Source organism: Haplochromis burtoni, unplaced genomic scaffold (assembly GCF_018398535.1).
Source record: "Haplochromis burtoni strain Fernald_Lab_line unplaced genomic scaffold, NCSU_Asbu1 Contig_245, whole genome shotgun sequence".
NCBI classification, from domain to species: Eukaryota; Metazoa; Chordata; class Actinopteri; order Cichliformes; family Cichlidae; genus Haplochromis; species Haplochromis burtoni.
This window is the reverse complement of record NW_024582606.1, coordinates 1-22,254: the sequence shown is the minus strand read 5'-3', so window position 1 is coordinate 22,254 and position 22,254 is coordinate 1. Positions and strand designations below refer to the sequence as shown.

The following is a 22,254-nucleotide window of genomic DNA, read 5'->3' as shown; positions in this document are numbered from 1 at the left end:
TCGTCTAGCGGTTTCCTCGGGAGACACGACAACAGCGAAGTGACACTATAGCCAGGTGATGCGGGTTGAAGCTTACGGTAATCCCTGCTTAAGGGTATGCAAATGACATGCAGCACACAAGCCGGGTGTCTCCCCAAATGAACTCTGCCTTTGGAACTTGAATCTCGAGTTGGCTTTTCTTTCCCACAATATGTAAAAAAGTGAAATTCATGGAGCGTTGTGAGGTACTAGCCCAAGCAACTCCAATGTAAGATTACAGTGCCATCATTTACGGTTAATACTCCAAAGTGATGACACTCACACACCCCCACCGTGAAGTCCAGACTTAATATTTAGCCGTAAACATTCCATATTTGGACTGACACAAACTAAGGCATCAAAACCAGAGAGTTGCATATTTTCCTCGATGAGTCATACTTGATTAATCAGAGGTTGTTGGGGGGTGGGAATAAATGTGTGCTCAAGATGAGGAGAGAACCATCTGAGAAAACATTTAAAGAGACACTAAAGGCTGGAGGAGAGAGACAGAGAGAGAGAGAGACCACGAGGCTCTCAAAAGCAGCCACTTGTCATTTCAGCAAGATGGCAGAGAATCCTGCTAGAAAAGGCAGACCAGGAGAGTTATTTCGCTGCCCCAGTCACTGCTGAGTGAGTGGAGTCTCCAGTCTGGCCCCCTAGAGTTTCTGCATCATGTAATTTCATTCATGGGCTGTGAAACACAAGCCCGAGTGAGGCTCAAACAGGACGGAGAGAGTCATAACCGCAGCGCCTGTTCACAAACGGCGGTGATTTTCTGCTTTTACTGCCAGACAAATGGGTGCAAAAATATTGGAGGAAACATTTCCAGGGATTCTAATAGTGAAGTTAATCCCTTTCCTAGTCTATAAACATGGGTTTCTAGAATATGAGCTGCAACTACGGCTTGCAGTGAGAGCTTATATTTAGGCTGTGCCATACCTGTACCAGCGGTGGCCGTTTTTATAGCCCTTGACTTCATCAGGTTGGCATGCTCGTTCTCAACGCAAAATGGTGAAGGATTTGTTTCATCCTACCCGTTTTAATGGCGTTATAGTTACAGAAAAATAGCTCAAAGACAGCTTTGACAAACTACAGCTATCTAGATGAATCATTTATTTAGAAGCATGTGATGGCCACACGGACAAACACAGTTGGAAATGTGAGCAGAGCCAAATGTCCTCTATGGATTTGAACGTTTCAATCCTGCCAACAGTCTTTGTCCCTTGTTATGTTCTAAACACTGAAAGGAATTTAACTTCTGTCACTGCAATGTGTCACGGTGAAGTGAAATGTCGAGGACGGTCAAGCAGAACTGGAAAATCTTGCGAGGATCATGTCGGGACATTGTCTGCAGCTATCTTTTCTCACACGCGGCAGTTCTCAGGTCTGAAAATACTCTGTTTGGTTTAAAGTCCCGACACAGTTGTGCATTTGTAGTCTGTAGGTGTTACAAAGTGAAAATAAGTTGAACTGGCAAATGCTATTGTTCATTTTCTGCTGGAGTTGGCTCTTTAAGCTTAGCTCTTTCCTTGATGAAAACCTAATTCACCATACATAAAGAATATCTTTGTAGTGAAGTAAAACTGACGAACATCAGTCCCGCATTAAGCAACGATGCTGTCTGGAATAGACCACGGAGGAGGGCAGGACTCGTGACACCCACTCAGTTCTGTGAAATCTCTGAACAATTGTTCCTTGGCTGCAATCAGACATCACATGAATTTTGTACCGAGAAGCTGGCAAATTGAAAACAGTTAAATGTCCCAATTCAATTGCCATTGGATCACATGCACTTCTGCTGGCTCATGTCTAGAAAAGTTCAAAGGTACAGTAAGTACTATTTAGGTTATTTAACAGAAAACAATATTGTTGTACTCATAAACATATATTGAGTAGAGCAGGGGCGGGCAACTCCAGGCTTCGAGGGTCCTGCAGGTTTTAGATATCACTGTGGGTCAACACACCTGAATCACATGATTAGTTCTTTACCAGGCCTCTGGAGAACTTCAAGACATGTTGAGGAGGTCATTTAGCCATTTGAATCAGCTGTATTGGCTCAAGGACACATCTGCAGGACACCGGCCCTTGAGGCCTGGAGTTGCCCCACCCCTGGAGTGGAGTCTAATTAACCCTTCAAACAAACTGATAGATATCAGTTTATCATAAACTTTGAATTGATTCATTAAAAATTCTTAGGAGTGGGCACCTGTTTGTTATGTCACCTACTGTTCGACTTAAGTGTCCTAAAAATCATACTTTGGTGTCAAAGTCCAGCAATGTTAGCAGAGGCTAACAGCTGCTAACAGAAGCTAACGGCAGCTAACAGGGACTAACAGACTAACAGCAGCTAACAGGGACTAACAGCAGCTAACAGCCTCAAAAACAGTGGGCACATACCGAAAGAAAAGTTTGGTAAGTATATCTCAACAACTCACCTCAGTATCAATGTCACCAGACAGAAATGAGCATCACTGACTCACTTACTCTTTTCAGACCACAGCCTCCTTAATAAATAGACGTGGAGACCTGGCTGTGGTAAACAGCTGACTGACAGCCTACACTCACTGCAAATAAATGGTGGCCAGAGTTGGCAGTAGCCACAATAGCAAGAATTGAGCACTTGAATTGCTCAGGAGTAAAACAACAGAATTCAGCTGCAGTCTACAGAATCTAAGCAGTTATATCTCTATGTTGTATCGTTATAGTCTACAATGCATTTGGTTCCCTAAGGCAAGCCAATGATGGTAATAGTAGTGGAAAGGGGTGGGTACATGCAAAAAAAAAGAAAAAAAAAAGAAAAGTTAGCCCCCATGCATGAAGTTCACTTTCCTAGCAAACACCCAGAGCACTCCTGATTACCCTCAGCCTGGTTAAAGGCTTCTGTGAGTCTCGTCAGAGGAAGGTCGTAGATGAAAGATGTTTGATCAGAGATCTGTCTGTCTCCCTTAAATGTACACTCTTACATAAATATTGACAAGATTTTTTTTTTCCTTTTTGAAAGGGCCAAGTAATTTGTCGAGTGGTAGAAAACTGCTGGGATAGCTGAAGCACGTTTGGTAAATTCCTCTAGGCTTTAAACATGTTTGAAAAGTGTTGACTTTCACCAGTTGATGAATTACTCACTCTCCAAAGAAACCCCCTCCCTCCAATTTAACGAACCAAATTTGTCCACTTGAATGGCAGCGTACATGCCGATGTCCGCTAGTTCCATGCAGCTGCGGGCAACATCAAAAAAACTAAATCCACTTACTCAACACTTGTAAATGCCCAGTGATCGATGACAAAGGCATTTGTCTGGACGCATTTTGAAGGAGCCTTCAAATGTTGGCTCAAGTAAGGATTTGTATATTTGTCTAAAAACCTGCCTGATAACTCCCTGACAAATAGCGACGGCACATAAATGTCAGTGTGGAGAAAGCCAGGTTTGTGTGCGGCACCATTCTCAATGTTGAGACAGTTTTTGGACAGAGAAAAGTTTGGAAGGAGAGCGACTGTGGGGGGAAAAACATACAAAACAAAAATGCCTATTGTTGCTCACAGTCAGCTACTCTGCACAGTCAATTTTTCAACAAAGTTCACAAAGTGCAGCACATTTGGTTCAGATCAGTAAGGTCGTGACCCACATAGGGTTTATTTGGACCTTTGCACTAAAATAATCACACTGTGCTGACTTCTGCTGTGACAGACATTAAAAGTCTGGAACCACTTCTCTTTCTAACCAAGCCCTAAATGAAAATGTGAAGGGGGGGGGGGGGGGGGGGGGGGTGGCTGAATTGTGTGAATTCTGGACGTGGAAATGTTTCTCACAGGAGCTGAAATGCTTTCCTGGGGACGAATGACAGAGTTAAGAGCTGCAGTTGTGGTCCCTTACCTCAAAGAAGCTGACTCGCAAGATAGAGATTTTTTTGGTGAGGGGGTGTTCATTTGAGACAGAGGAGCTTTTAGTTTACCTTTATGTGCAAAATGCAGAAAGACATGCCGTTGTGATTTTCACAGTACCAGGCAATAATGTTTTATAAATATAATACCAACCATCAAATATAATAAAAACATAGAAAAAAAAAAAAAAAAAAAGTTGCTGCATGCCAAAAAAACAAAAGTGAGGACAGCAAAATGCTGACAGAGAAACTACAGATGCTCGGGGAGTTTTGTCTTGGGAGGCCGTCCCTGCGGCATTCGCCCTGTATTGTGCAAGCCTGTTGTCTCTGAACAGGCCAAGTGCTCAAACAGCACCAACTCTCCAAAAATCAGATAAAGGCCTTGTCTAGATGTGCCAAGGGACAGCTGGAGGAGGGCTTACATTTCTTTGGCTCCGATTCAAGGAATTTGAGTTGAGGAGCACAACGCATACCCTTTACCTGAGATACCTTGTTTGAATCTCAAACTCCAGGCTATGACAGCAGCTATGCAGCACAGCATAACCTGTCATGTTGAACATGAACAAATGCTTTTTTTATTTCTTCTACCGAGTCCGGGACCGAGCTGGGCCTCTGTGTGTGTGTGTGTGCTTTTTCTAACTCATAAGCCCAAAAATAAAGGGCCTTGTGTAAGATCCGCTGTGTATGGAAGCCAAGCTCCAGCAGCCAGCATGCCTTTGCTGAGAGACAGCAGCTGTTGGCCTGATATAGCATGGCTAGAGAGGAAAGAGGCCACGGTGCTACAACCAGCCTTGTTCGTTCACAGGCTTGACCTTCCTTTCCCTTCAAGGGTCTTCTTTAACGACAACAGCAGAAAAAAAGTTAGCTAGCACATTTGGCGTACAACCAAAAAATAAATAAATAAATAAAACTAATTAAAAAATGATTTCTTATTTCCATGCAACGATTTCAAAGCCAAGTAAAGTGAGGCAGTTTCCCCCTTAATGTGGCCCAATTCTGCTTTATCTACATCAGTCCTGCTTCTGATGGCTGGATTCCTGAGCTCTCATATTTTCCATGTTTTTTTTTTTCTTCTGTTATCGCCCAAAGTGCATGCCCTGGCAGAATAAGGCTTGATGATGCTGTACGATATGAAAACAAAAGAGGAATAGATATCTGGTATAAATCTAAGCTGTGTCTGAGATATGGCGGGTCCTTATGCTTAGCAAAGCTAGAGAGAATTAAAATTCCCTTGCAGACATGCACTCCCTTAATCTGACAATATGTGAACATATCTATTCCGTATACAAATGCACTCATGCGGTATTTTTCCATAACCCTGGACAGCCATCTTGCCAGGTCAGACCGAGTGTCTGCATGTGTCTCTCCTTTGTCCTGAGTTGTTCATATTGTTAAAGTCCATGTTTTTTCCCCCTTACACAAAGGATATGTATATTTGTCATTTTCTACACTTCAGTATCATCGCTGGTCACACAAAATGCCGAGACATCTTTCAAGTATCATTCACTGAGCTCTTATAATTTCACACTGATAAATCAAAATGCCCATAACATATAAACTATACTAAACCACACCACCACAATATTCACAGTGTCTCTGACAGGCTACACTAATGAAGTTTACCAGTAAAGACAAGTTGAGTGTTGACAAAATGTTAAAAACCTGAAGTTTGTTCACCGCTTCCGTCATCGTTTCTGAGTTTACAGCAGCACTATTCATAAATGGCAGTTTCCAGCAGGGTTATCCAAAAACTTTACTCGATATACTAAAGTCTACTTTTGGCTGCTGCCTTATTCACAACGTGTCACCACAGCAGGTAGCTCCAGGAGTTGTATTTGGCTGATTTATTTTTTCCATGCTGGATGCCACTCCTGACACAATCCCAAAGGAATCGAACTGTGGATCTTTGCCTGCTGGGTGAATGTGTAAACCACTATACCTTTAAGCTAACCAGCACTAAAAATCACTCCTGGATTAGATCACTACGATTTGCAGCGGTACAATACCAACAGTGCCGTGTTCATCCCCTCCAGCTGACATACAACTTCACACATCAGTGCTGCAGACAGGCAGTCACACGGCCCCTCCCCTCACTAGTAGCTGAACACGTTAACAGTAGCTGACAACACTGAATAACATGTTATAAGGAATTCTGAGAGTTCAGTAAAGCTCCCGTTCAACAACACTAAAACATTTAAAGCATTAACATAAATGATAACACTGCTGGTGCATACGTTAGCATTAGCCATTTAACTATTAGCATTTACCCTTCTATTAAGTTCTCATTAATGTAGCAAGAACTGGATATAGCTAATGGCTAACAATGTTAATGTGGAAGCTAGTCAGTAATTTAACACGATAACACAGTTAAGTGCAACTAACAATGTTTGTTTTTACATGCACTCAAGTCCCAGATTAAAGCTAATAAAAGTCTACCAGCAAGTAAACAGAAACAGCAGCATGCTACCTTATCAATTATATTTGATCAGCAATGAAATGCTTTGCTTTCGGTGACTTGGCACCAAAAGGTACCTTGAGACCTAAAAAAAAATAAATCTTGTCACTGGTTGACTTTTATAAAAATGAATAATGACTCTTTTTTTTAACGATTTTTTTCTCCTACGGGTATCAGTATCGAGTTTCAAACATCATCAGTTGCTTTTAACAAATGATCCCTGACAATGACAAAGGATAAATGAATCTCTAAAAGTTATTTTATAGTCTTCATTTTAGAAAGGTGAGCTCTTAAAATCTACAATTCCTAAACGGTGTATGGATCCACTGTCATGACTACATATGTGCGTAGTCTCTCTAACTGTGTGAGTAACTTAACCAACGAGTACTGTGGCTCTTTCCATTAGTTTTGTGGAAATGCTGTTAGGCAAGTTGCACTTAACCTTTGCATAGATTAAAATGCTAAAGACTTCTTAGAGGAAAAACTAACATTCTGAGTAGTAGACATCAGCGATTCAGTCTTCTTCTGAAGCATATCCAAAGATCCTGTGGCCTCTTTAAGAAAATACTATCTAAAGTAAAACATGATTTCATCCCTGCTCAATGTTCTGGACTCACTGATGTACACATAGACCTAAATACTTCAGGACACTGCAGACAAAAACAATGTCTGCCTTACCCTGCAATAGTTTTCCATCTTCCCTCTTGGCACATGCAGCCTCCTTCCATTTATTTTCAGGGTAAACCTTCACAGATGGAGCAAATGTGGAAACTGTAGTGACAAAAGGCTTAATATCCCAGTATTTAAAAGTAAGCCCAAGGCAGCTGGGCTTATGGTGTTATGAGTGTTAAAAGAGCCTACAATGGACTTACAGAGGCCTATTGTCCAAGCAGAATTGGCATGACGTTAGAGACATTACACATTAAATTACACTTCTTTTTCCTTTCTTGGTCTTTCTGACTTTCTGCTGTGAGACTACTGTTTTCATAAGATGGTTTAAGAGGGAAAACATTCCCTTTCAAGTTAGCTGGGAATTCTTACCCAGGGGAATATGCTTTACCACCTGCATATATCAATCACACAGCGAGAATATGGAGGGAAGAAGAGGGGAAAAAAAACTGCTTGGATCTCTCTCCAACAAGCAGACAAAATGGCTGCGACTGCACGTCTTCTGGCATAGCGCTCTGGCGAAATGCAACATATTCTCGCGGAGGTTCTAATCAAAGAAGCGCTCTGTTAACACGGAGTAAAGGTATTTTATTGATACCTTGGCGTTGACCTTGGCACGGGGCTCTGAGCTCTCAGTCGGTGGTCCGGGCCTTCTCCTGAGCTTGCCGGTGATTTTCTCTGCCTCAGAGCTATCGTATGTCATAATCTACAGGAATTTGTGGATACAATCTATTCAGCCCCAGATACACGGTGCACCGTTTTCAGGAGAGCACAGAATCCGTAGTGGATCAGGGTTAACAGAAGAGACGAGTTATTAAACATATGCTTTTAATAAAGAAGAATAACAGAAGTGCCAACTCAAGCCAACCCAAATTCCTTTTTTTTCCCTCCCCCAACTACATAACTAAACACCTTTTCACAGATGAGCTTTGAACATTGTGACTAAAGTTAAATGTGCTTTTTTTAAGCCATCACTAGAAATATATTACTCTGTGATAAAGAACATGTGGGATATATATTACAGCATAAACACAGGTGGAATCAGAGCACAGAGAATTGTGCACTTGGAGGGAGAGCACCTGTACTTTCTCAGAGAAAAGGGGAGTATCAAGAGAGAGCACACTGTACTTCCCGCTATAGAATAACTCATCCTCTTGAGAGCAGGGAAAAAGTAAGACATAAGCAGGGATGTGTGAGGGAGGCGCCTGCAGAACATCTCTCTCTCCCCATTTCTCCACGTCCCTGAAAAGCTTGCTCAATGAGCCGGTTCCGACCATTCCTCCGGGCTGTTTGTCAAAAAAGGAAAGAGGAAGTCTTGAATGAGACAGAGAGGTAACACTTGAAAGGGAACATCTCTCTCAGGGGAACAAGAGAAAGGCCAGAGCAAAGCGGCGTAACTGAGATGGAGAGCCACGCCGATGAACAATGCTTTCTATTTGCACACATTTGCATAAGAAAAGGCAGCACAGCAGCCACCAGTTCCCCTAGTCGGCTGGTGAAAGGATGGGCACGCTAGACCTTCTAAAGAGGAGCTGGGGAGAATGGGAGTGGTGAAAGTGGGGCGTGTTGTCAGGATTAGCTGGTAGAGTGAAGAAAACATTTTGATAAGGGACGCCAGGCTTCCACTTCTCAACTACTGTTGTGAGTCTAACTGAAGGCATGTTGTACCACAACAAACTGCTGAACACCTCACACTGAGGGGAGGTGCAAAACATGTTGAAGTTTAAACAGGTGTACAGGTGTAGGTGTAATGCTAATGTTGCACGGCATGACTGCTGTGCGCAAAAATGTTATGGTAGGTATTTGCTATTAATTCTGTTAAAGAGAAAAATGATTCCACCTTAAATTTCATGCTTACACTCTTGGATGAGAATAAATTGCAACCATTCAGTCCATCCTCTGTGTGAAGCAAGCCATTTTAGCTTCCTTCACTCTCGTTTTAAACCAACCATCTTGCAATTGGCTGCCCCTCGTAATCAAGTTTTAATCAGGAGGTGGGTGGGGCTTCTAGGCTCCAGAGCAGAGTTCCTGAGATGGCCATATTAGGGATATATCCTTTCAAATAATCCCTGGGATTATTAGCTCATTACTTGAAACTCAAATAATGTTCAACATGAGCCTCCACTTTCATAACAGTACATATGTGACAAAGTATAGGGGGGGGGGGAAAAAAAAACAAACAAAAAAAAAAACAGACAATAGGTCTCTCTTTAAGTTGGCATGTGTTGTTATATCCCAATTAGCCCAGATATTACAGAACATCTGTCTGTACAGGAGGGACAATTATGCACAGTGATGTCAACCTTGTGTGTTTTGCATCTGTTAAATCCTAATGGAGCCTCAAAAAAAAAGAAAAAAAGGAACCTAACATCTGCTGGCAGTGCTATCAACGGCCCCTAGTGCCGCAGCAGTGTGCAGTGCCTGATTAGGCTCACTTCAAAACAGCTTCAGACAAAGTTGTTGTCATTATGCAAGGAAATGTTATGTAGTGTGACTAATGTTGGAGTGACTGAGTCGATCTGGTGGGTTAATTAAAATGTAAGCAAATTTTCGATGCAATTTGGAACATGAGAATAGAAGTCGTGAATATGGCACAATATGAGAACTGTTAAAAAATAAATAAATAAAATCACACACTGCAAGCTTACTCTGACATGCTCCTGAATACATACTTTAATTATTGGCAAATGCAATGGTTTAATCCAATCACATTTGATCTGGAATACCAAGACTGACAGCACGACTGACGCACTTGATAGAGTGCAGGCGTGGACTACAGCTCGCCACGCTACATTCATCATGCGCTGCTGGCCGTTATCGGTTGAATGGGCAGCCACCTAAGGCACGTCCCTCTCACCTCGCCAAGAATGTAAAGTCTCAGAAAGCCAGGAGGCTTAATGCTAAAATCAATACCTCTGACCCTGGACTCCTCCTGTGTTGTCCTTGCTGATGGTCAGTCGTGGACCTTTTAAGTTCTGGGGAACCATTAAGTTTAATGATTTCAGGAGTTAAGAAGAGATGAAGTGTTTCAGAACGTAGGGAGATCTTAAAGGCAGGCAGACTTGGAGACGCATGAAAAACATCTCTGATGTCACCACACAGAGGGAAGTGAGCATGATTAACAAGCAAGTTGAGATTAGAGTCCTACAGAGCTGTGGGAAAAGAAATGAAGTCCGCTTCATCATCTCGCTGGAACGACGACTGTAATCCTTCCATATGAGAGGAAGACAAGCATACTCTGGCACTTTGATTGATGAGCAAAATCTATAGCCTATAATCTGCAGGAGGACCGACGCTGGATCACACGGTGCCACACAAACCATGTTTAAATCACTGTCAGTAGCAATTTCCATAGAAACAAATATACAGAGTGTCTGCCGCCAACAAACAAGGGATGGAATCCATGTCATAAAACAGGAAAGTCCCTGTGTATCAACGCACCGGTCGTAAAAAACAGACTTGTGTCAGGCAAGAAACAACTGCAGGCACCGTTCGGCTCAATTTCTACTCTACAAAATGGAACAAACAAAAGCTGCATGCATAGGAACATCTTACCATGTATTCTTAAGTTTGCTGCCGGAGCTCAGCAGCCCGTTTCTCCACTTAATTGATTTCCCTGCAAGGAGTACTCCCTCCCTCGCCAGTCCCCGTTTATTTTATTATTTATTTGCCGTAATGCTCCTATCACAGTTCACTGGAGTTCACTATAGAGGCCTAATGTTACATGTTACAGTAAGTACTTTCAGTCATTTTTTTTGTCAAAGACTTCAAGACTTCTGGCTTCTTTGCAGCAGAAACCAAGCAGAGAGATTTACAACTTCTTAAAAGTACTAACAGTAAGTTTTTAAACTGTGGTCTGCACAATGAAGAATAAATCTGCTGACGACTGTCATCGCTTTCATTAGGCTGATGGTTTTAGGACTGTGCCACTGTTTCAGATCTGCTCTCTTGTGAGATCCCTGCTGTGATCATGTCAAATATTGAGAAAGCTACGCTGACGCGTGGCGCTATTTTTGGTGCAGCTGAATTGATGACGGGAGGACTGAAGTTTGAAGTGGCAATGTGCGTACTAAACTGTGGTCTTGCAGTCTCCCCGGGGAAGGAGTTACATGTTTTCTTGAACTGACTGACTATTTCCAGTTTGGAGGGGGAGCGCTGCTGTTTGATATGCAATAGAAATGATTAAATTGTCGTGCTCCAAAAGGGAAGAAAAAGGCAAATCACAAAAAAAAAGAAAAAAAAAGAAAAAGAAAAGTGTGTCGTTATGGTATAATTACTGTGACTCGTGTGCCTCTTTGTTGCTATTTAACAAGGCAATTTCATTGATAGTCTCTACTATGGTAGAATGCGAGCGTGAGAGAGAGACATTGGCAGGAACAGTGAGAGGGAGTGGGCGGTGATTAACATGCTAGAGTCAGGATGCATTTCAGAGGGGCACTGGGAGGAAACGACGGGCCATTACAGCACAACTAAGGGTCTGTTAATCAGCCTATTAGGGTTTAATTGAGGGTAGTTAATTAGGAGTTGGTGGGCAGTCTGTGCTCCGGGGTCAGGGGCTGACATGAGAAGCAGCTGACAGAGCAACCGGAGCTGATTGTTGCTGATGTATTTTCACAACGCCAGTGATTGATTGACAGGAAAATTGGTCTAAATTGCACCTATCTGTCCCTACCCGTTCTTAAACCTTTTAGGAACCATAAATTAAGCCCACTGTAGCTGTGAGCGAGGGAGCCAGTCGGGACTGTGTTGGAGCAGAGTGAGCGCATTTACAGTGTGCCCCAGACTGTATGTCTCCACAAAAAATCATCACGCGCCCGCTCGCCTTTAAGGGCAGAAGCTGTTTAAAGTAAGTGGAAAATACAATTAATAAAAAAAAAAAAAAGCACACAAAGGGAGCAGCTTTCTGGCTACAGTGAAGTTTAAGCACACCTCACACTAACGCTACACTGACATGACTCCACATCTTAAAAATTAATTTTTTTCCCTCTCCCCCAATATGTAGTAGTGGAAACAAAGATGTGCTTGTCCTTGTTTCTTAAAGCCAGCTCTGCATAGGGCACTGGCTACCACCAGAAGCTGATTATGGACTCTTTTAAAGTTAGATTTGATTTAATGTCCTGCTCTTGCTTCAGCTGGACCACGGGTGCACAGGAATGCGGCCCGCTGCTAGGATTGGCCCACGTAGCCTGTGGTGGATTCATCCTGTCCAGGGCCAGTCAGGAGCAACAGAGCAGGGCCACATTCAGCTCGCCTATCTGGGGAATAAACACGTCGTTCCCGCACAGGGGCCCAAAATCCAATAAAGGGCCGGACAAAGGCCCGTTTCTTGCCTCAGAATGCCAAACAACATGTGATCCCCTTAAGGGAAATAACTATGTCTGCTCCTCATAGGCCTCCAGGTCAGAAATAACGCCTGGGGAACTTCTTAACACATGTCCTGTTAGAGAGGCCATGTGCAGTTTCAACTGGTTAGAGACAATAAGGGACAAGCCAATCATACCGGTCTGTCATAAGATGGCATTTAAAAAAAATAAATCCAGACATGAGCAACAAGCCAACAAATCCCACAATTTTAATCACCTACTACATCAACTCCAATGAAACCAAGCTTTGCCAGCAAACAGTATCTGAAGGGAAACGAATGACAGGGTCGATGACAAAAGGCAGCATTTTGCTTTTGCTGGTCCTCACACCAAGGAGGAATAAAGGGCCATTGACACCCGTGCTTCGAACTCACCTCCAACAGAGCTCACTTCACATTTCATGTCAGTCACTGCTAAATGCTATCTGGCTGGGTTTTATGCTCTCTCTGACCTGGTGACTTGATACTCAAGGAGCTGCGGGGAGGCTTTAGGTGTTTAATGCTCGACTGTGGGCAAGCACACAACTCATACAGTGTCAAGGCTTAAAGCAAGGAGTGTTTCTGTGGCTGAGATATATTTGTGGTGCTGGTGGTGGTCAGGGTATAAAACAAAGACGTTTTTCTTTCAGACACTGTGTGCACAACAGAATGTGACTGAATGCTTAAATAAATCAGAGTTGAGGTTTTGGAAAAAAATATAATTTGCTTTCACTCAATTAAAATAAACCAGTTGACACATATTACAAATATGTTAAAATTGTCTTTATAATTGTAAAGAACATCACAAAATGAAGACCAGTGCTGATTTTTTTTGTAGATTTCAGTTTATTGTTCTCTTTAGTGTCCTCTGCTTTGAAAAATTTGCTCAAAGCACCTACTGGTGTCAAAGATTCATTCATTCACTTTTAAACTTGCACACTTTGATAGCTGCAGAGTGTTTCTGTGAGATTTCTGGACTCGTTCCAAACTATCAAGTCGCATCTCTTCGTCTTGGGTGAGTTTTTAATGGAACAATTTTATCTCAACCTCCTTACTGAAGCCAACCAGAAAAAAAAAGGGCGCACAGCCTGTTAGTTTAATTAGTAAGCTATCATCGAGACTTCTAATCTAACAAACCCCTACTGGCTCACGGCCTACTTGGTCTTGAGACTATAAGATAAATGATCCTGCTCCACCTTCAACCTAATCGCTCGGTTACTCTTGAGTGATAATAGGAAAGTAAACTGCACTGAATTTTTTCACATTCGGTGACAGACTGCAAGTAGTTATGGTTGCCCAGAGATTGAGCGTGTGACATCGTCACCATGTGGGCAACCACGTTCAATTGCAAGGTGACTGGGCTGGTCCAAACAGTCACGGTCTGACCTGACTGACTGTAATCACTCTGGTGAAGGTTTGCAAATAATCGCTGACTAATTTATAACCACAGACAGATTGAGTGGATTGAGTGGAACGCGTTGGCAAAGAGACAGTCTGCAATAACGAGCGCAACTCATCTGTGACGTGTCTCCTTGACTACGCTCCACAGGTTGCAAACTGTTTGGGTTGCTATCGAAAACCCAGGTTGCTAAGAGCGTCTGTAATTTAGCAGTTAAATTGTGGTTGTCACTATTTCTTTATTAAGAATTTATTTTTATTTTTTAAACATGGATGGACTCTGAATGTAAGCAGTTAAGTGAGTTTGTATTTAATGTTAACTTTTATGTATGTAGACGGTAAACAGATTATCAATTTTTGCTGCACAAACAACGTAATTGCTAACTTGATCTCATTCAGCTGCAAACTTGTAACGGACCGACTCAATCCTTATCGCCGTCCCGACACACCAAAATCACTTTGAAGACAGAAACTGACTGCAATTTGTCACAGAACTGGACCCATTTGGGAAAGAACCATTAACAAGGCAACAAGATTACAAGTTCATCATATATGATCACAGTAATGTTGGTGTAAAGGTGTGGGAGCTGGAGGTGTGGATGTTTTGATCGTTAGACCTAAGCATCAGACTAATATTGTGTTAGCTGTTCCTCTCCAGCTAACACAATATTTATATGAATATGTAGAAGCTTTGCTTTGAGCTTCTGGTGCCTTTTGGATCATATTGTGTTTATTTTCTAGTGAGTGACACTCTAATGTTTTATTAATCTGTTACTAAGACTACAGTAATTAGCCGCCAGTTTATGACTTCTCCATCCGTCCACCTGCACTCTCTCTTCTGGTCTTTTTTAATGTTATTTTTATTTGTTTTAAACAGAACTTTATAATTTTCACAAAATAAAGACTTCCTGTTTTTATACATACAGCCATAGCATAGCTGTGGGAAAGTTAAAAAACATAACCAAGATTTACCATAGAAATAATGATCTACAGTCATATATTATACAACCCAGTGCCAGAATTCTGGCAAAGTGCAGGAGACCTTTGAGCCCTGCAGCTAGTACCAAGTAAGAAGCTGCAGATGTGCTGCCTTAATAAGCACCACAGTTCTATATTCTAAATATTGACCTGAAATTAATTCTTCAAGCTGTAGCATCTACGATGCAGTTAACTTCAGCTCCAAGGCCAAAGCCCATCGATTATTCTAACCTGAAGTAACATAAGCTTGTGTTGAACATAATAAATATGATACGGGTGTTTTAGGACTAGTGCTCAAGTTTACACATTGTTACACATTCATATAAATATTGTGTTAGCTGGGACACATTCCTGCAGGCTAGCCACTGCTCTGATCAAAAACACAACAGGCGTAACACGTAGAGGCGGATATGTCCTTGTGTAGGGCTGTGCGATATGACCAAAATCTCATATCCCGATATAAGACATCTATCGTCCCGATAACGATATAAATCACAAAAATGTAACATTTTCTGTAAATTCTGTGAATCTCGGGCAGCTCGACTTGCGTGAAGTGTTTCCAGCTGCGCGTCATGTAGCTGGAGTCGAGTGTTTTAACCGATGCATGAAACGATACATTTTTAGACATAAGTTGTAACGGCCGCCGTTTTCTTTGTGAGTATTTATTACACGGCGTGCTGCGGGGAAAAGCCTGTTCTAACGTTTGAGTCTAAGGTTTATTTTTTAGCACCTGGCGGCTCTTTTTTACTTCTCATCCGTAAATAATCTGCTCTTTCACGTGATTCAGTTTATTTTGAAAAGTCTCAACAGGATCTTGAGCTTTATTGTGAAAGGTTTATGTGGAACATAAACAAGTGGACATGCGATGGTGTTACCGTTGTTGTTGCTAACGACAACGCATAAAAACAGGCGCTTGCCCGTCTGTAGTGTGGTTATATTAAATATAAGAGAAAGAGAGAACGTTAAGAAATGCATATAGTCACTACAGTGACCATCAGAATGATGATAAAATATTGCCGTAAACAGTTTATTTTGCGACACCACGAAACAAACGATAGATGTTTTTATATCGTCATCCGATATATATCGTTATATCGAACAGCCCTATCCTAGTGTCTGTTTATTTTAAAGCAACTGTTTCTGTTCACCTTCTGACCTAAACAAACAAACAAACAAAAAAAGCCTTGCTGAGGTTTTACAAGGTGACATTTACAACAGCAGCCCAGGCGTCTCCGTTCTCTTCATAGCTTCACACTTTGGAGCCTACACAGAAAACATCCCTTTCACCCTGAGAGCTCAGGGGCAGCCATCCTGGGATTGTGACACTGGCTTAGTCATGTTGAATAGCAAAGAGGCTTGAAGAGAGTGGAAGGTCATTTATGTAGGAAAACGCACAGCAGCAAGAGGCTCTTTATCTGTGTGAAGTGAGGCTGAAGACAAAATGCTGGGATTACATTTACACGAGAAAAACATTCTTAATCAGATCTAAAAAGTCAACTCATGCCTGAAGACATAATTAGGGAAGTCGGGTACCAGTGCGAGGTTCAATCAGAACTTATTTATCAAATCCTGGCACAATCCCGGCAGATCCTGACCAGAGTGCTAAGATTCTGCAGCTTGCAGAGAGGTGAGCCAAAGCAAACACAACTCAAGGTTTTTTGTTTTTTTGTTTTTTTTAAAAAAAAGAAGTGTCTGAACAAGAAGGTACTCGTGTGCTGATTCATACCAGCCTGCAGCTCGGTTAGAGGACAGCCATCTGCTGTCGCACTCCCCCGCTAAGAGCCTGTTATAGCAGGACAAGCCACGAATCATCAGGTACATGTTACATCCATATAGATTTACTGGAACTAACACTTCTACTACAGGAAGAGAAAACAGCGGGGCTGATGACAGCGCTGCCTCCACAGGTGCACGAGCATTTCACTGCTCTGTAATGTGATTGGTCCTTTACAGAGCAGTTGAGCCCCCATGGCACGATTGTGAAGGGCTGTCAAAACTATCCCGTCCATAGGCTTGCAAATCAGATTTCATGAGTTAGGATAAAAAAAACAAAAAGCTCTTTTTTTTCCATTTCCACTATAATGGAAAATGAGGGCACTGATGCTAAAAATAAAGGATTCCACATTTATTAATTATTTCTTATTAAAGCTGTATTAATCAATATTTTTTCCCCTCTTAGGGCAGAGGAAATGTGCAAAGGTGCATTATGAAAAATCGTTTATAGTTACAACCCACTGAGAATGACTGAGGCTTTTTAGAACCTCTTATAGCCCAGAGTTTTGATATTCAAACTCCAGTACTTTGTTTTGCACGTAGCCTACCAGACTCGCAAACACCACATGAGAGTGTTGGCTTGTTGATGAACACAGCAGAGCATCAAGCAGTTAAAAAGACCGATGGCAGAATTAAAAGGAAAGCAAATGTTAGACTTATATTCTTAAGGCTCAGCCAATTAGAATAAAAATAGGATGGCAGCCTCCTTTTGAAATAAATTAGCGGTTGCCTGGTGACTGGGCTAATTTGCTTTTTGCTGCTCTCGCCGACTGAGAGCCAACCTGCCTCTAAACAACCCATCCCAACTCAGAGTAAGTGCAATCGCTCTCAGACAGATTGGTGACGGTTTGCAATCAATCTGAGTCAGATTCTTGTTACATTCCTCTGTAAAAGTAATGTTGTTGAGCGTCATCGTTTTGCAGACATGTAGCCATCCTCTTCTCTCTCATTCCATTTCAAATCTATGAGGTGCTGCTTGGACTGTGAATGAAAAAGTTAATGTCAATTTCTGTATGTGGGCACAGCAACAGGTTTCCATCAGATGGCAACAGGCAGTTTTTACCAGTTTATCACAGTTAGTTACCGTGTTAACACAAACAGATTGCGTCTCACTGCCAACTTGATTCTATTCAATTACAAATACACAGCAGAACGATAGACCGACTCATTCTTATTGTTGTTCCGTTGCCATCGTCATGCATCAAAACGTGCTTTGAAGACAGGACCTGACTTTGAGTGGTTGTAGGACTGGTTCCTGTCATTGAAGCATTCATTTCAAGGACAGTGATATTGCACATTCATTGCACACAGTCCCACTAGCTTTGGTTGTACATTAGTCTGCAACAACTCTTTTCCCCCGAGTGTGACTGTAGCCTTAAATATATGGCTAAAAACATGTCTGCTAAAGACTGCTACTGGTGCTCACTGAAATAAAAACAAGCAGCGATCTTAAACCTTTGATAAACTTTAAATTTCTACGAGCCAGTTCAAAATTCAACTCTAAGATAAAAGCCGAATTTTAAACTGCACTGGGATAAAATGTCTTCTTGATTTCACCATCTCAACTAGTTCTCCCAAGAAAAATATTTACTATGTCTCATGCAAAGTTATCCTTGGACCACTTCAGTCAAAAAAAAAAAAAGATTGTTAGTTTGTCGTCTGTTTTTCAATTTTCCATCTACTTGTCTAAGAAAAACGAGCTAATTTCAGAAGTAAGAACATGGATTTAAAAACCAATCTGAAGATATCACCTTGGCCTCGGGGAACGTTCGGGCAGGCAGGAGGATTAAAAAGATAAACTGGAAAATTACTCGTAAAAATTGAGCGGCGATGATTAGCTGTGGGCCTAATCAGAAAAGGAAACCTCACACCCTGCCTGATATTTACACATCCTGCAACCATACTGAAAAGCAGCACAGATATAATTAAACAAAGGTCTTAAGCAAGCATGACTTCCACTACTACTACTACTACAAAAAAGGATAACACAGAAGTCACGGATATCATATTTTATGTGCATGAAAAACAATCTCTGGTAAAACATGAGATAAACCAGGTTTGGCTGTTCCTGCAATTCCAGCATACATCACAGGATGCTAAACAGGACACAGTTACAGGCTGCTTGGTTTCTACCAAACACCGTGAAACTGCCTTCAGGCACTTGGGCTTCATCGTCTTTGATTCTTGACAGCGAACAAACAAAGTTCACAGACCCAGTCACCTCAGGTCCAGAATAAAACCTGTGCAACAGCAAATTGTGTTTTGATGTCACATTTCTTATTGTGGTCCAGGAATCCGTGACATTGTACTTTCTTGCTTCAACCAGTCAACAACAAAAAAAAAAAAGCAGCCTTGGAAATATAAGCTGCCTCGCTCTCAGGTTTCCCTTCCGATGAATGGCGTAAATGTGAAGTATCGGCCTTTAACAGTCTATTAAATCTGATGATTTATTTGCTGGGTATTGTATGGCAATCCCTCACTTCTCGTCAAGAAAAGGTTACTTTATAGGAACCTGTGCTACCTCCTTAGGCCTTTCCTGCACTGGAGAGATTCTGTGGCTTCACCTACAATAGCACGAAAACAATATGGAAAAAACACGAGGGAAGCATTATCCTATAGCAAATTCAGTCCTCTCCGCTCCGGATTGGCTATCACAGCATTAAACCCCATAGATACACCTTCTCAAGTAACCAAATACAGCGACATCTGGCCCATTAACGCATGCATCCTGTGCTTACACGCGCCCAGGCAAACATGTGCACGCAAACTCATAAAGCCAAGCAGGGCAGATGCTCGCAAAGACACACACTTTTACACGTTTGTGTGACATATGAGCTAATCTCCCCACACATCAGCTAGCAGCCCACGGCAAGTCCCTTTAGGTCTCGAGTCGCTGATCTCTGAGTGGCTTTTTTGGTTCAACCGGCCCTCGTTACGAGGTCTTAAGTTGCAGAGAGCACCAAGACACTTGACTGTGTGAGCTCAGGAGGTTTAAACCAAAGAGAAGCACATCATAACCTCTCAGTCACGACGTCGCCAGATTTACAACCATATTATTTGGAACAACAGCGTGAGGCTTTCTCCAGAGGACTTGTGGCATTTTTTTTTGCAAGTAGTTAGCATTCGACTGCATAAATGACAGGATAGAGCGATCAGCGGAGTCCAGATGTTGGGAGTCTTCTTTTTTTCGTGTGTGTAAACACTTTCCACAGGCGTCTCTGTGAGCAATGAGCTGGTCAAAAATGCTCCGGGGGCAATTTCACTGAGGTTTAACAATAAAGCCAGCGACAAGCCATATTTGTCATCTTGCGGCCGGCGGTAATACACACTTGCAATTGACATAAACGACTCATTTCAAAGCAGCCGTTGTGAGCGATTCTGGTTGACAACCATTCTATAAAAGCAACCTTTGTGATGCTGAGTTTTTCGATGGATCCCTCAAGTTGACCTCAGGGTGAGCTGGCCTTTCCACATCAAGTTCTGTTTAGAGGCGAAAGGGGGACGCTTCATGGCTGCTCTGTCGAAAGGGCTTTATTTGCTGGGACGAGAGAAGTAAAAGACATCTTTTCCTCTCCCTCACTATCAGCCAGCAACAGTAAAGACAGACAGCCTCGCCTCAGGTTTATCTCGGCCTATCTGCAATGATGCCCTACTTGACATCGTCTATGTCGACTGGTAGAATCGTATCAGAGACGTTCACCGTCTGCAGGATTGACTTTCGGGAGCGCCAATAAAAGGCCAAAATGCTAATTCAGGTTCCATACGTCACGCATTGCGTTCAGCTTGAGCTCAGAGCTCAAAAATACACAAAGATGGAGTGATTCTTTGGTGTTTCTCCCTCTTTATGGTGCAGACAGTCATTACATCAGTAGTTTCTACCCCCCTCCCATTTACATGAAGCATTACAGAGGAGGACACACATACCTCTATTATTCTGTCGTGGATCTGAAGGCCTCCCTCTTTGTCTGCTGGACCTTTCTCCACGATCTTGGACACAAAGATTCCTTCATTCGAAGTGCTGTCGTTGTCGTCCTGTGGGAATAAATTGCAGGCATGTTCAGCGGATTAATGGAAGCACAGCGCTCACAGGGCTCGTTAAGGAAAGGAAAGCCTATAGAAGTCTCAATAAATCGGGCAATAAAAGTACTTTTAAAAAACACTGGGTTTGGTTGTTGTGGGCAAAACCACATGAGCGTCTGTACAACGCTTTGCAAGCCTACAAAGTTGAAGGTTTAGTTCACCCAAATAACAAAGAAAAAAAAAATCCCAAGCAAACTGTTGCTGCCACCCCTATAAATGACACAAACAACATTTAGTTTGGCCTTGAGATTTATGGGAGATTTCCAGTGAATCCACAAAATTTTACTGCCAGCAGTTTCTTTTACTGGCAGCAGTAATTTCCAGGCAGATATCTCAAAATCAGGGCACACAGAAAACAAAAATATCTGGAAGGCTCAACAGCAACAAGACTAAGTGAAAAAATATGGCTTTTTGCAATTTCTCTGAAATGCCCTTTTAACCCTACCCTTGAGTGTGGACTTAGGGATAAGCTTTAACTTCACATGCTTCCCAGGCCTTAAAGGGTTGACCCTGGCCTACAGAAGGGCCTAAATGTTGACACGCGGACATGCTGTAGGGGCATGAAGTAGCCTACATCCGACTCTGTGGCCGTGACCCCAGAGTTAGAACTAAGTCTGGGTTAACAGCTATGTTAGCACTCTCTTTAAAACCACATGTAAATGTGTACCGCACTCCTGCTGGGCTCTGTGACACAACTACATTTTACTAGGTACTTAAAGAAACCCCAGAAGTTACAGAACAGATGCTAATTAATAATTTCTGGTCTGCTTCCTCTTTCAGGGACATCGTGTACAGTGTTAACACTGCAGTGCTTTTGCTGCAAGTTCCACAACATGCCTACTACTACTTTGCCTCACCGCTATCACATGAGCTGCAGACAAACAAGCTCATCTAGGAGACCACAAAACCTGGCAGTTGATTGCGCTCACCATGCCATACCAGTATAACAGCCACATGAAACACACATGTCAAAGGCTGCTAGGATATTAGCCACTTCCAATTCTAATGAGTAGCTTCTTACACCACCTGATGATTTGAGGCTCACTAGGAAAGCAAAAGCCAAGTATTATCTCCGCTGTCGTACAAGTTTGATGCATGGCTCTGTCACAGCAACTCCACGAGCAAATCTACGCTTAAATGTCGATCTTTTTATAGCTTCCTGCTATAAAAAGTTTTACTGCGATAATCTATGTCACTGCTGAAAAGTGCGTCACTGTGGCTGTGGAAAACCAAGTCTGCAACAGTGGAAGTGAAACAGATACGGCGTTTCAATAAGACCTCGGCTGCAGAAAGAAGCTCCGTGTATGGGAGATGCCAGCGTTGAGATATTTTCCAACCCTTCACTCGGCAGAGCGCGTGGCATCATTAATGACTTTAACTTCAGGGGCCTCGAGGCAGAAAGCGGCTGAGAAAAGTTCAGTCTGGGTTTAAAAGACCCTTTCCTCTCCTCTGTGTTTACCTCACCACCAAAATCCCCTCAATTAGAGACAAAACAACTGTGGTGGAAGCCATAATCCCAGATTTAACTCCCATAAAAGTAATTATAGTTTTTTTTAATCTGTAATGCCAAATCCGCTAAACCAGACCAATATATAAACACAATAAAACTTGATAGATGCAGTCCATCTATCCACAGTCAAAAAAAAACAAACCAAAAAAAAAAA

At 42.2% G+C, this 22,254-nt stretch overlaps 1 protein-coding gene across 1 annotated transcript in view; it reads right to left on the bottom strand.

Moving 5' to 3' along the window:
* Positions 1–20,542, bottom strand: part of pdzrn3b (PDZ domain containing RING finger 3b) — a gene marked incomplete at its 5' end in the record, with an annotated part of 88,165 nt that extends 67,623 nt beyond the window's left edge. Inside the window, 1 exon segment of the mRNA XM_014340596.1 lies at positions 20,435–20,542. Coding sequence (XP_014196082.1) covers positions 20,435–20,542 — 108 coding nt within the window.
* Between the last annotated feature and the right edge of the window lie 1,712 nt (positions 20,543–22,254).